This window comes from Myxine glutinosa, chromosome 8 (genome assembly GCF_964187855.1).
Source record: "Myxine glutinosa chromosome 8, kmMyxGlut1.1, whole genome shotgun sequence".
In the NCBI taxonomy this organism is placed as follows: Eukaryota; Metazoa; Chordata; class Myxini; order Myxiniformes; family Myxinidae; genus Myxine; species Myxine glutinosa.
The window spans coordinates 125,630,094-125,645,962 of record NC_136268.1 but is presented as its reverse complement, the minus strand read 5'-3'; the positions used below and the strand labels follow the sequence as shown (position 1 = coordinate 125,645,962).

The 15,869-nt window shown below is 42.9% G+C and overlaps 1 protein-coding gene across 1 annotated transcript in view; it reads left to right on the top strand.

The window, feature by feature from the left end:
• The first annotated feature begins 2,002 nt into the window (after nucleotides 1–2,002).
• Nucleotides 2,003–15,869, top strand: part of LOC137432909 (uncharacterized) — a 133,173-nt gene continuing 119,306 nt past the window's right edge. The window contains exon 1 of the mRNA XM_068125221.2: nucleotides 2,003–2,325. Coding sequence (XP_067981322.2) covers nucleotides 2,198–2,325 — 128 coding nt within the window. The 5' untranslated portion in view covers nucleotides 2,003–2,197. The remainder of the gene's footprint in view (nucleotides 2,326–15,869) is intronic.

Here is a 15,869-nt window from a genome sequence, read left to right as displayed (position 1 = left end):
CATAACTTTTTGAGATATCCTGCAATGTATCGTTTTTGGCCAAATCTCCCAAAGGTGAAGAATCACTTAAAAAATTAAATAATTCTCATATCCGAATCCATATTAAGATCTTCACAAAAATTGAATCAATTCTTCCTTGTCAGACACACAATCTGTCCAACAAGTTTCGTACAAATCCGTCCACAACGTTTTGAGATATCCTGCAATGTATCGTTTTTGGCCAAATCTCCCAAAAGGTGAAGAATCACTTTAAAAATTAAATAATTCTCATATCCGAATCCATATTAAGATCTTCACAAAAATTGAATCAGTTCTTCCTTGTCAGACACACAATCTGTCCAACAAGTTTCGTACAAATCCGTCCACAACTTTTTCAGATATCCTGCTATGTATCGTTTTTGGCCAAATCTCCCAAAGGTGAAGAATCACTTAAAAAATTAAATAGTTCTCATATCCGAATCCATATTAAGATCTTCACAAAAATTGAATCAATTATTCCTTGTCAGACACACAACCTGTCCAACAAGTTTCGTCCAAATCCATCCATAATTTTTTGAGATATCCTGCAATGTATCGTTTTTGGCCAAATCTCCCAAAGGTGAAGAATCACTTAAAAAATTAAATAATTCTCATATCCGAATCCATATTAAGATCTTCACAAAAATTGAATCAATTCTTCCTTGTCAGACACACAATCTGTCCAACACGTTTCGTACAAATCCGTTCAACAACCTTTTGAGATATCCTGCAATGTATCGTTTTTGGCCAAATCTCCCAAAGGTGAAGAATCACTTAAAAAATTAAATAATTCTCATATCCGAATCCATACACAGATCTTCACAAAAATTGAAACAATTCTTCCTTGTCAGACACACAATCTGTCCAACAAGTTTCGTCCAAATCCATCCATAACTTTTTGAGATATCCTGCAATGTATCGTTTTTGGCCAAATCTCCCAAAGGTGAAGAATCACTTTAAAAAAAGAAAAATGCTCATATCCGAATCCATATCAAGATCTTCACAAAAATTGAATCAATTCTTCCTAGTCACACACACAATCTGTACAACAAGTTTCGTACAAATCCGTCCACAACTTTTTGAGATATCCTGCTATGTATTGCTTTTGGCCCAATCTCCAAATGGTGAAGAATCACTTTAAAAAATAAATAATTCTCATATTCGAATCCATACTCAGATCTTCACCAAAATTGAATCGATTCTTCCTTGTCAGACACACAATCTGTCCATCAAGTTTCGTCCAAATCTATCCATAACTTATTGATATATCCTGCTATGTGTCGTTTTTGGCCCTATCTCCCAATGGTGAAGAATCACTTTAAAAATTCCAGTAGCCGGATCCGAATCCGGATCTTCACCAAAATCGAATCATTTCGTCCTTGTCACATACCCAACTTCTCCGCCAAATTTCGTCCGAATCCGTCCACGACTATTTGAGATGTATTGTTCACAAACGGACAGACAGACAGGGGTGAAAACATAACCTCCATCCACCTTTGGTGGCCGAGGTAAAAATCATAAAAATGTCCATCAAGTGAATGGAAATATCTGGATGTAAATCACAATTCGGTGGGGTTAGCGATACTCGATATGCTATGTAAACCTCAAGCATCCCTTTGCAGATGAACTTGGTGAACACTTCAGGTGAACTTGCATTACCTGCCAATCAATTATCATCGATCTCATTTGTTACTTTCAAAACTCCAGGTAACTTTGACAAGTTCAACTTTTCAATGAATTGAGCAAATGGTGCCCTGGAAATGATAATCACGGGTACTTTCGATTCAAGTGGTGATTGTGGGTCCATTTACCTGGAATTCTGCACGACTGGGATGCCGCTTCATGATCATGACACCTACACGCAGTGAACAGGAGATTTCAATTTTCTCTCCAAGAGTATAATATACTTGGCACAGGGATCACACTCGCCCCTCCTCGCCCATTCCCTCCTCCTCGGACCTCTCTCCTCCCAGTCTCCCTCGGTGGGAGCGCTGAGCAAGTACATACCCTCGTTGCGGAGATTCCCAGGAAGGAGTTGACCCGGGTGCTCACCGTCCTCCCCCATGGCGATGGCGTGGCCAGGAGCGCGGAGGAGGAACTGGAAGATCCAGTGAGGAGTGGAGATCGACAGGAGGCAACACGTCGTCCCTCATCCCGGGCTTGCTGTCATCTTGGGGCGATGGCGCTCCCCCGGGTTTCTCCCATGACATTGATGCATTTGATGGTCGTGTTGATGTTTTCGCCCCTTGGTGTCCTTTGCGCCCGTGGGAACAGCCACGGGTCTCTGTCTCTAAGCAGGAGACATCGGTATGTACCGCCGATCATCTCGAATCGTTTCATTCACCTTGATGCTTCGTTCTTCGTCAGTTTATTAATAAACAAATGTTCCCTCCTATTTTCTCACTGGCGCTCCTATAACTTTACCAGAGTACCGAATATCTGTCACTCCAACTTCAAATAAGGTTCAAGCAATGGCACAGCGAACCCACTGATCGTTTTTGCTTTTGCTTTGTCCCCTTCCCAACTCTGTCCCCATTCCCAGCTCCGTCCCCATTCCCAACACTGTCCCCATTCCCAGCTCTGTCCCCTTCCCATCTCTGTCCCCATTCCCATCTCTGTCCCCATTCCCATCTCTGTCCCCATTCCCATCTCTGTCCCGATTCCCATCTCTGTCCCCATTCCCATCTCTGTCCCCATTCCCATCTCTGTCCCCATTCCCATCTCTGTCCCCATTCCCAGCTCTGTCCCCATTCCCAGCTCTGTCCCGATTCCATCTCTGTCCCCATTCCATCTCTGTCCCCATTCCCATCTCTGTCCCCATTCCCATCTGTCCCCATTCCCAGCTCTGTCCCCATTCCCATCTCTGTCCCCATTCCCATCTCTGTCCCGATTCCCATCTCTGTCCCCATTCCCATCTCTGTCCCCATTCCCATCTCTGTCCCCATTCCCATCTCTGTTCCCATTCCCATCTCTGTCCCCATTCCCATCTCTGTCCCCATTCCCATCTCTGTCCCCATTCCCAGCTCTGTCCCCATTCCCAGCTCTGTCCCCATTCCCAGCTCTGTCCCCATTCCCATCTCTGTCCCCATTTCCATCTCTGTCCCCATTCCCATCTCTGTGCCCATTCCCATCTCTGTCCCCATTCCCATCTCTGTCCCCATTCCCATCTCTGTCCCCATCCCCATCTCTGTTCCAATTCCCATCTCTGCCCCATTCCCATCTCTGTCCCCATTCCCAGCTCTATACCCATTCCCAGCTCTGTACACATTCCCAGCTCTGTCCCCATTCCCATCTCTGCCCCATTCCCATCTCTGCCCCATTCCCATCTCTGTCCCCATTCCCATCTCTGTCCCCATTCCCATCTCTGTCCCCATTCCCAGCTCTGTCCCCATTCCCAGCTCTGTCCCCATTCCCAGCTCTGTCCCCATTCCCATCTCTGTCCCCATTCCCATCTCTGTCCCCATTCCCAGCTCTGTCCCCATTCCCATCTCTGTCCCCATTCCCATCTCTGTCCCCATTCCCATCTCTGTCACCCATTCCCATCTCTGTCGCCATTCCCATCTCTGTCCCCATTCCCAGCTCTGTCCCCATTCCCAGCTCTGTCCCCATCCCCATCTCTGTCCCCATTCCCATCTCTGTCCCCATTCCCAGCTCTGTGCCCATTCCCATCTCTGTCCCCATTCCCATCTCTGTCCCCATTCCCAGCTCTGTCCCCATTCCCATCTCTGTCCCCATTCCCATCTCTGTCCCCATTCCCATCTCTGTCCCCATTCCCATTTCTGTCCCCATTCCCATCTCTGTCCCCATTCCCATCTCTGTTCCCATTCCCATCTCTGTCCCCATTCCCATCTCTGTCCCCATTCCCATCTCTGTCCCCATTCCCATCTCTGTCCCCATTCCCATCTCTGTCCCCATTCCCAGCTCTGTCCCCATTCCCAGCTCTGTCCCCATTCCCATCTCTGTGCCCATTCCCATCTCTGTCCCCATTCCCATCTCTGTCCCCATTCCCATCTCTGTCCCCATTCCCATCTCTGTTCCAATTCCCATCTCTGCCCCCATTCCCATCTCTGTCCCCATTCCCAGCTCTGTACCCATTCCCAGCTCTGTCCCCATTCCCATCTCTGTCACCCATTCCCATCTCTGCCCCATTCCCATCTCTGTCCCCATTCCAATCTCTGCCCCATTCCCATCTCTGCCCCATTCCCATCTCTGTCCCCATTCCAATCTCTGTCACCATTCCCATCTCTGTCCCCATTCCCAGCTCTGTTCCAATTCCCAGCTCTGTCCCCTGCCCATGTGTACAAATTATGAAACCTCAAGATAAATATCGATGTCGAAACATTTTGCATTGAAGTGAACGGTGTGATTTATTGGTTGCCCACTCAACAATTCCTTTCCTTGCTCTTCTTGGTGTTGATGATAATAATTGGTATGATCTTCATTATAATTCATCTCGTTAATGACATCAGATACCTCCTCATAAAAGGAGAAATATTGCTTAAGAATAGTGTTATTGGTCGTACGGTCCTCAAATTAACCTGAGAAACGAATAATGGTGATCAAACAGGGAAATCTGGCTAAGTCCTCAATAGCTCCACCCGACCTCCTCTGATGACCACAAACTTCCACTTTATCAGCACATATTCCCTCCACTCATTATTGTCATCTCTATCCCTCTGAACAAAACCGACTTTTTCACTCCCTCTGTCCCACAATGCCCCCTTTCCCCCCAAAGCCCCCTGTCCCCCCAAAGCCCCACATCCCCACCCCCATTACTGATATTCCCTTCAAAAGTCTCTACTTATCTGTTGTTCCTCATTTTTTGTGATTCAGGTGTTTCATTCTAATGTTGAAGCAATAATTTTGCTTGCATTCCAGGTTCAAACATCGGGTTGTTAAAGGATTTCAAGTAGATTTTTAATCAAATGCATTCTCAACAAGTAGATTTTAAATCATATGCATTCTCTCAATATTAAGTAGAGGAAACTGCAGTCTAATTTAAGAATTTCTTGGAGGTCAACGAAGAAAAGGAAATCTTCTCAGTTCTCACCTATCCATCTAAAAATCGATTTGATTGGGTTGGAATTCTTTCCTGGGATTATTATTTAACTTTCTCATGGAGTTTCATCATGAAAGGAGCTACGTGGGACCTTTGCGGCATCCTAAAAGTTATCAACTCTCTGCTCGACATACACAGAGAACTTGCAATTTAGCATGACGAGTAAGCCCATTCCGTATGGGAGTGGCAGGATGGGATATGTTATTATCCTCTCTGGGATATATATGTATAATACATATATATATATATATATATATATATATATATATATATATATATATATATACGTATATATATATATATATATATATATTTAAGAAACAAAGTAAGTTCCTGCGTGGGGCTAGTGTGAAAAAATTCTGACTCAACCCGGGACTCAAACCCAGAAACCTCATCACTTACGCAGTGACCACCCACTGAGCTATTGAGTCTCCAGGATATCCTCAGCGATTTCTCACACTAACACTGCGAGCTTTCTGCTCTCTGCTCGACGTATACAGAAACTTGCAATTTAACATAACGAGTAAATCCATTCCGTATGGGAGTGGCAGGATGGGTCATGCCATTATCCTCTCTGGGATATATATATATACATATATATATATACATATATATATATATACATATATATATATATATATATATATATATATATATATATATATATATATATATATATTTTATATATATATATATATATATAATTTTATTATATATATATATATATATATATATATATATATATATATATATATATATATATATATAACTCCATGGTAAGTTCTCCAGCCTTTAATTGAACCAACAATGACTCAATAATTCAACGCAACAACATGTGAAAAACCATATGCATCCGTTAACCTTCCTCAAGAGTGTTAATATAATCTCAAAACCCCCCCTTATATACTCAAAGGTGGGGGTGGGCAAAGCTGGACAGCCAATCAAAACACAAATCACATTGCTGTCATGAACTCAGACCGTTATCACCAAATTAAAAAATTAACAGCACATTAAGCCTGGTGTTGGGCTAGCGGCTAGGGTGCCGGCTTGAGGATCCTAGGATCCTGTGGTTCGGTAATCCCGGTCGATCGCGGAATTAACGCCAGGGGGGTTGACTCAGCCTGTCATCCTTCCGAGGTCGGCAAATTGAGTACCAGTTCACTGGTAATTCCCTGTTTGTCGTAAAAGGCGACAAAAAGGGTTGGCTGTTTGTCGTAAAAGGTGACAAAAAGGGTTGGCGGCAGGAAGGGCATCCGGCCGTAAAACATTGCTTCAAAAAGGGGACCGAAAAACAACAACAACCACGGTCCCCGAAAAAGGCCAACCCCTGCTTTGCGGGGAAAAATGGCCTCTAAATGTGGTTATTTATTTATATTATTAAAGGCTCAAAACCATAACGAAAATAAAACTGGATTATAACCCAAATGCTACACTCCGGAACAATTGGTAAAATTTTTAATAAGTGATAATAAGTTAGTGTAACCCTATAAGTTGGTGAGATGAAAGCACTAACTAATAGGGTTACACTAACTTATGATCACTTGCCAAATTGTAACAAATTGTGCATAATTACCCTCGCCAGAGGAGATGGTATTGCATTTGAGTCCGTTTGTTTGTTTGTTTGTTTATCTTGTCTGTTTGTTTGTCTGTTTCTCTCTGAAAATACATCCTGGAGAGGGTCTGCAATCTCTGATTGCTCTTTCTTGTTGTAATTGCATTGTACTCCTTAGCCAACTAGATGGTATTCATAGAATCTTACCCTGCGAAGTCAACTTGTTGTGAGCCAACTCTTCTGTTTTTGAACATTTTTTTTTTGATCCAATATGGCTGCCAGAACACGTGAGCAATGACGTCATAAATTTATATTCTCTAATATAATTGTTGCATAGATCACACTCAATACATTTCAAACTGATCAGACGAAGCGTTGTCCCTGTCAAATTATGACGTCATAATTATGGCACCAATGACGTCATCGTTAACAACACCTATTCCCCTTATTGAGTTCTTTACAATGAGCCATGTTTCAATTTTTTCCATGCAGCGTTTTTGGAGAAATAGAGGTGCAACATTTTTGGGTTCTTCCAAGATGGTGCCTGTGCCACATGACCTATGACGTCATGATTATCATTAAAATATTCTACATGAGGAGGCGCTCCTATGATGAAAATTTCGTGCCCATCAGACCAACAGTTGCTGAGAAAAAAAATTCACAATGATCAGATAAGTGTCGTACTTGTCGAATGATGTCGTCATAACGAAGGCAACAATGACATCATCATTAACATATCTTATTTCGCAAAGGGAGTATTTGATAATGAGCCATGTTTCAATTTTTTCCATGGAGCGGTTTCAGAGATATAGAGGTGCAACTTTTTTCTGTTTTTTCCAAGATGACGTCTGTAGCACGTGACCTATGACGTTATAATTATCATTAAAAAATTCTACAGGAGGAGCCGCTCATATTCTGAAAACTTCGTGTTCATCGGACCAATAGTTGCAGAGGAATTTTTTTTTTTTCATTCTAATCAGATCAAGCGTTGTACTTGTCGAATTATGACGTCATAATGAAGGCACCTATGACATCATCATTAACATATCTTATTCCCCATGGGGTGTACTTGACAATGAGCCATGTTTCCATTTTTTCCATTAAGCAGTTTGCAAGATATAGAGGTGTAACTTTTTTTCAAGATGGCGTCCTTACCACGTGACCTATGACGTCATAATTATCAGAAGAAAAAAAATCTACAGGCAGAGGCGCTCCTACGGTAACATTTTGTGTCAATCGGACCAACGGTTGCTGAGAAAAATAATTTTTAAAATGCAGACACGCACGCACGCCACACGTGCGGCACAAGTACGCAACCTACGTGGGACCGCGTGACGTATGGGGCATGTGCTTTTCAGGCGAAATATTAAATGCCTAACCCTGCTTTTCGCTTCGCGAGCACAGGGCAATAAAACTGCCTCGGCAGCTCCTATGCGCCTCGTGGCATGAAAGGAATCATTATTTATTACATGCAGTTCATGCACCCTTCGGTTTTTTAGAAGTGACATGAGGCATTCTGAGCAAATTTGAAACAGTCTTTCTGAGACACTCGCCCATGGACAATCCAAAAAAAAACAATGATTACATTATTTAACAATCCATTACAGTGACACATCTATCATAAAAAAGAGAGAATTAAAATCATGTGGCATCTTCCAGCAGTTGTATTCCATTAGCCAGGTTGCAAGTCTGTTTACAATGAGGAGAGGAACTGTTTACGAATTTCTTGGAGGACTTTATCAAGACATCATCTCAAGTCGGACCTCAAGACGTTATCAAGCCAATGGATCAACAAGAAATATGCCAAGAATTGGACGTCCCAGGATAATGTCTCCGCTCAGGACGGATACATTCGCATGACCCATCGACACAATCAGTTTCAAACCTGCAGTCTAGTTTATAGTCAGGTTCACCATGTTTTTTCGTTCAAAATTTTGGTAGATTAGCAAAACTATACATTTTTAGAATATTCAGAGCATGAGGAATCCAAAAATTAATGTTTACATTTGCGTAGACACCTTTGCGAAAATGACACTCAGGACAGTGATGAAGATCTGTAAAAGCATATTCCTGAACGGTATAGACCTCGTAGATTCTGTGTATAGGACTTATAGTTCAATCTGATACTACCTATAACTTCCTATCACAACCTATAACTTCAAAGGACTTGCAATATCATGTATTATGTAATACAGTTATATCACAAATATAAAGACAATGGTTTTCAATTACCTTTGTTTGTTGCTTTTCTATAATCCTGAGCACTATTTTGAGGCCTTTATTGGATTCCTTGACCCAGAAAACATAGGATTAGCATATTTAATTAAGTTTCTAGGTTGCCTAGAAGCCGAGATCGCGCAAAATATGTATTTTATGGCGGCCATTTTCAAAATCCAAAATGGCGGCCATGCAGGTGTCTGTGCAAATGCCAACATTGATTTTCAGATTCTCCATGCTCTGAAGATTCCAAAAATGTACAGGTTTGCTAATCCCAAAATTTTGAAAGAAATTATATTTGTTAACATAGTGAACCTGACTATTACCTGCAGAGAACTTCAACACACTCCCTGGACATTGATGCAGTAATTTCTGCTGGACATTGTATCTTCCATGATGGATCCCTGCATTAAAACATTCGTCACAACACAACAATATGTGATGAGCTCAAAATGAAATCGACATGTAATTAATTATTTAGCACTTATCTCAGTGGAGGTTTGCAGCTCGTGTGTGTGTGTGTGTGTGTGTGTGTGTGTGTGTGTGTGTGTGTGTGTGTGTGTGTGTGTGTGTGTGTGTGTGTGTGTGTGTGTGTGTGTGCTGGGACTCCCTGCCTGTGTTTGTACTGGGACTCCCTGCCCGTGTTCGAGCTGGTGACTGCCTCTTCGTGCTCGTGCTGGAGAATGCCCTTTGCCGGCGTAGTGCTCGTTAGTGAATCAAGACAACAAAATCCTGCTAACATCGTAACCATTTTGCTGACAGGATCACGACTTTCGTTTTCCCCTCCTCCCCCTCCCTCGTGAATGCGTGCTGGGCGCCCTTTTTGTGTTTATTCATAGTGATCAATGATCATCATAAGGCATAGATTAAGCTAAGCTTCTGCCTCTTGTCCTTTTTTTCTTTAGTATCGATAAGTTGCACTGTAAATACTTGTAAATAAATCGAATCGTTAAACGTTTAATTTCCAGCTGTCCATGAATATCCTTTCTTTCATTGGTCCGCCATTGCTTGCACCCAGAGTAACGATTGGCTGTAACAAAATTAGCTTCAGCCCGGCGGGGTACCAATGGTTGCTCGGCCCTCTAAATTTCTATCCAGGAACAAAAGTGGTACACCGCCGGAGGGTACGTTCCCCGATTGGAGCCGTCACGTGGTACAGATAAGCAGTGTCAGATGATTGGACCCTGATATCACGCAACAGACCAATTGGCGTTCGGAGTTGCTGGTTCGCAACCTGCCGAAGTATGAATTTATTGGTGCGCGGCACCCTCAGGTCCGGTAAGTTCAGGTGGGAACAGAGGCTAACCCCCTCATAGTAGACCCGAACCCTGCGACCGTAACAATATATCAATATATCAATATATATATATATATATATATATATATATATATATAATAATAATAATAATAATGCATTTATTTTATATAGCGCTTTTCAGGAAGCCCAAAGACGCTTTGACAGAGTGCAAAACATAACGCATAGCAAAACATAAAGACAATTGCAAAAAAAGAAGAATCAATAGGGAAATATTCAAAGCACAAAGGAGGGAGAAGGAGAGGAGATAGTCAGGGGTTAGATGCTGTGGGTTAAATGTTGAATGCAGTGTTGAACAGGTGGGTCTTGAGTGATGTTTTGAATGTGGTGAGTGAGGAGGAGTCTCTGATGGTGTGAGGTAGCGAGTTCCAGAGGGTGGGAGCAGCGATGGAGAAGGCCCTGTCCCCCCAGGATCTAAATTTGGTCCGGATGGGGGGGGTCAGGAGGTTGGTACCAGCAGAGCGGAGGTTGCGGGTGGGAGTGTGTCTGGAGAGGAGGTCAGCCAGGTAGGATGGGGCCAGGTTATGGAGGGCTTTGTAGGTCAAGAGGAGGATTTTGTACTGGATTCTCTGGGAGATGGGGAGCCAGTGAAGCTTGTAAAGGACGGGGTGATATATTACTATTTCGTTTGATGATAGTCGTCACAAAAACGTCAACAATGATGCCGACATATATTTATTCGTTTTTATTTCATTCAACATATTAGCCGGAAGTAAAATATGTTTCAGGAAATTACCGAGAGATATACATACAAGGCCATATACATACATATATATATATATATCAATATATCAATGATTATTGTGCATGTAAGGGGATGTTGAGATGATTTTATCACTCTTGAGGAAGATTAACGGAGGCGTGTGGCTTCACATGTTGTTAATCGAAACGTTGAGTTATTGTTTGTTCAATTAAAGGTTGGAGATCTTACCATGGAGTCATTTGGATATACTCCCAACCGCAAATATTTGCTTATATATATATATATATATATATATATATATATATATATATATATATATATATATATACATACATACATACATATATATATATATATATATATATATATATATATATATACATACATACATATATATATATACATATATATATATATATATATATATATATATATATATATATATATATATATATATATATATATATATATATATATATATATATATATATATATATATATATATATATATATATATATATATATATATATATATATATATATATCTATATTATAATAGCCGTAGATGATTCTGTCTGTCTGTCTGTCTGTCTATCTGTTGGGTGTCTGTCCGGGGTGTGGCTTACTCGGTTTGCAGAGTAGCTCCACCCATAGCTCCACCCATTCTGGGAGTGGCTATAAACAAATATCCACCATTTTATTAACTCGCATAGCTTTGAGTCCTGTTTTGTAGGCCCGTGGTGTCTTGCTCTCCCCCAGTTTTATTTCAAATCAAATTCGATAAATCATTTCATTTTTCACAGTCGCTAACATAGTTTTAGACTCGGTTGAAAAAAAACGGGAAGAAAATCCGATGAAAGTTGCCGTTTATAGAACGAAATGAATTCTCAAAGGCCTGTAACTTCAAGGCCATTGAGTCTCTCTCACGCCTTTATCTCCAATCTAACTCACCATATGATTTCATTTTTATCGATGGTTTTACTTTTAGACTCGGTGTCAGCAATAATTGAGAACAATCCACACACGCGGGAAAATGCAGAGATATATTTTTTAAAATCGCGTCATGGTGTATCATACACCGCCCAACATAACACCGCCGGCAATGTGTCGATATATATTAAAAATTCGCTTTTGCTTTTCCGTTATGATATATTACTATTTCGTTTGATGATAGTCGTCACAAAAACGTCAACAATGATGCCGACATATATTTATTCGTTTTTATTTCATTCAACATATTAGCCGGAAGTAAAATATGTTTCAGGAAATTACCGAGAGATATTTCTTCGTTTTTTTTATTAGTTATGTGCGCATACACTTTAAATAGGTTTATTTGAAATCTTTAATTTTCCACAAACATTCCACACACGCGGGAAAATGCAGAGATATATTTTTTAAAATCGCGTCATGGTGTATCATACACCGCCCAACATGACACCGACGGCAATGTGTCGATATCTATTTTAAATTCGATATATCATTTCATTTTTCACAGTCGCTAACATAGTTTTAGACTCGGTTGAAAAAAAACGAGAAGAAAATCCGATGAAAGTTGCCGTTTATAGAACGAAATGAATTCTCAAATGCCTGTAACTTCAAGGCCATTGAGTCTCTCTCACGCCTTTATCTCCAATCTAACTCACCATATGATTTCATTTTTATCGATGGTTTTAGAGTCGGTGTCAGCAATAATTGAGAACATTCCACACACGCGGGAAAATGCAGATATATTTTTTAAAATCGCGTCATGGTGTATCATACACCGCCCAACATGACACCGACGGCAACGTGTCGATATATATTAAAAATTCGCTTTTGCTTTTCCGTTAAGATATATTACTTTTTCGTTTGATGACAGTCGTCACAAAAACGTCAACAATGATGCCGACATATATTTCTTCGTTTTTATTTAATTCAACATTATTAGCCGGAAGTAAAATATGTTTCAGGAAATTACCGAGAGATATTTCTTCGTTTTTTAAAATTAGTTATGTGCGAATACACTTTAAATAGGTTTATTTGAAATCTTTAATTTTCCACAATATAATTTACTTGCCATTTATCATTTGATGATTACGAGACAAATTCCTTTTGAGGATCGTGACAATTCATGCGCTGCGTGGAAACTTCTATTTCCAAAATGAATGAGACGATCGATGAAGAACGCAGACTTGAACAGGATGCAGCAAGAAAACGAATGAGACGGGCGAACGAGTCCATCAACGAACGTCAATGCAAACTTGCGGGGTCACCCGTGGGAATCCCACGGGCATGGATGTGTGTGACATTTCGACATATTGAGTTAGATGCTGCACATTCATTTTTACAAAATGGTTACTGGCAAGTCATCAGATCCAGAAATGGTGTAAAAACCACCGTTTAGAGGCCATTTTTCCCCGCAAAGCGGGGGTTGGCCTTTTCGGGGACCGTGGTAGTTGTTGTTTTTTTGTCCCCTTTTTGAAGCAATGTTTTACGGCCGGATGCCCTTCCTGACGCCAACCCTTTTTGCCGCCTTCAACGACAAACAGGGAATTACCAGTGAACTGGTACTCAATTAGCCGACCTCGGAAGGATGACAGGCTGAGTCAACCCCCCTGGCATTAATTTGGCGATCGACCGAGATTCGAACCCAGGATCCTAAGCCGGCACCCTAGCCGCTAGCCCAACACCAGAAATGGTGTCATGAACACAATTTATTTACGCACAAGCACAAAAGCAAGACGGGCCGATTTCCGATTCCGACGGGCCGACGGGCGAGACCGGGCCGATTTCCGATTCCGACGGGCCGATTTGGAGCAAGAAAAAGAACGAGACGGGAGAAAAAGGAGAGAAACGAGACGGTGAAAGCCGATTGGAGAGGCGAGTGAGGCGCGATTGGAGAGGAGTGTGAGGCGCGATTGGAGAGGAGTGTGAGGCACGATTGGAGAGGAGTGTGAGGCGTGATTGGAGAGGAGTGTGAGGCACGATTGGAGAGGAGTGATTGGAGTGGAGTGTGAGGCACGATTGGAGAGGAGTGTGAGGCACGATTGGAGAGGAGTGTGAGGCGCGATTGGAGAGGAGTGTGAGGCGCGATTGAAGAGGAGTGTGAGGCGCGATTGGAGAGGCGTGTGAAGGATTGGAGAGGAGAGGAGTGTGAGGGATTGGAGAGGTGAGGGATTGGAAAGGAGAGGGATGTGAGGGTTTGGAGAGGAGAGGAGTGCTAGGTGGAGAGAGGAGAGTGTCAGGTGGAGACAGGAGAGTGTCAGGTGGAGACAGGAGAGTGTCAGGTGGAGAGGAGTGAGGGGTCACATATTATGTGAAATAAATAAATTGTGTTCATCACACCATTTCTGGATCTGATGACTTGCCAGTAACCATTTTGTAAAAATGAATGTGCAGCATATAACTCAATATGTCGAAATGTCACACACATCCATGCCCGTGGGATTCCCACGGGTGACCCCGCTAGTATATATATATATATATATATATATATATATATATAAAGCAGTAAAGTATGTTTGTTTGTTTGTCCTCTTATAACTCGAGAACTACTCATCGCAGAGAAAAACCAAAGGCATATTCGGAATCAGTACGTCTCAGAGCAACTACAGCACACCTTAAGTTTTAAAAAACTTCGGGTTTTAAAATTAGCGTATTAACGCAGAAACGCTAGCAGAAGAGGGAGGGAATCGAAGAGGGAGGGAATCGAAGGGAGGGAGCGCAGCGCTCCCTCTAGCGCTTCGCAGCACCAGCGCTTCTGTTAGCGTAATTAGCGTATTTTGGAACGTTAATTTTTCAACTTCATTATTCGGAATCAGTACGTCCCAGAGAAACTTCGTAATGTTAATTTTTCAACTTCATCCAATTGACATGGGACCAACGGCATGTGACAGAGAGTGAAACATACATGCTACATTTATTTGACGACAATGAGTGCCGACTTCCGGGTTTGTGCCGCCAACCCTGTTAGGCGCCTCTTGCGGCACACAGGGAATTACCAGTGAACTGGTACTCAATTTGCCGACCTCGTAGGATGACAGGCTGAGTCAACCCCCCTGGTGTTAAGGGGGAGGAGGAGGGGAGGGGGAGGAGGAGGGGAGGGGGAAGAGGAGGGGAGGGGAATGGGGGGGAGGGGAATGGGGGGGAGGGGGGAGGGGGAGGGGGAGGGGGCAGGGGGAAGGGGGGAGGGGGGAGGGGGAGGGGGGAGGGGGAAGGGGGATGGGGAGGGGGGAGGGGGGGAGGGGAGGGGGAGGGGGGGAGGGGGAAGGGGTGAGGAAGGGGGGAGGGGAAGGGGGAGGGGAAGGGGGAGGGGGGAGGGAAGGGGGAGGGGGGAGGGGAAGGGGGAGGGGGGAGGGGAAGGGGGAGGGGGGAGGGGCCCTTCTTCCCCCGGGCACCCCCACACCCTCCCCTCCCCCCTTCCCCCTCCCCCTCCCCCCTGTTCCCCTCCCCTCCTCTTCCCCCTCCCCTCCTCCTCCCCCCCCCCCTTCCCCCTCCCCCCATTCCCCTCCCCTCCTCTTCCCCTCCCCTCCTCCTCCCCCACCCGGCAATGCCGGGTACTTCTGCTAGTATATATATATATATATATATATATATATATATATTTATATATATATATATATATATATATATATATTGTTGTGGATATGAGGATTGTATTTTTTTTATTGTGTGTTTTATTAATATTGCTTGATTCTGGACCCTCCTGCCTCCAGTGTTGTGTAAAGGTCAAAGGGCGTCCCATAATTAGTCCATAAAGCATACACGTCAGCCAATCATAGATTTCCCCCTGGTTGATAGTTATATCTTTATTATGTGTATTAGGGTAAGGCCTTGTCTCCCATTAAGATGACACTCCATTGCACCAAGTGAAATAGAGTAGATTCCTTTCACTTTCCCCTTTCATCATTGCCAAGCCTCGATTGCCAATTACATCCCCTCCAAAACCACCATTGAACATGTGCTCGGGTCGGGGAAGACGGGCGTGCCCGCCTGTCGTCATCAAGGGCGGAGCCAGAGGGTCGCG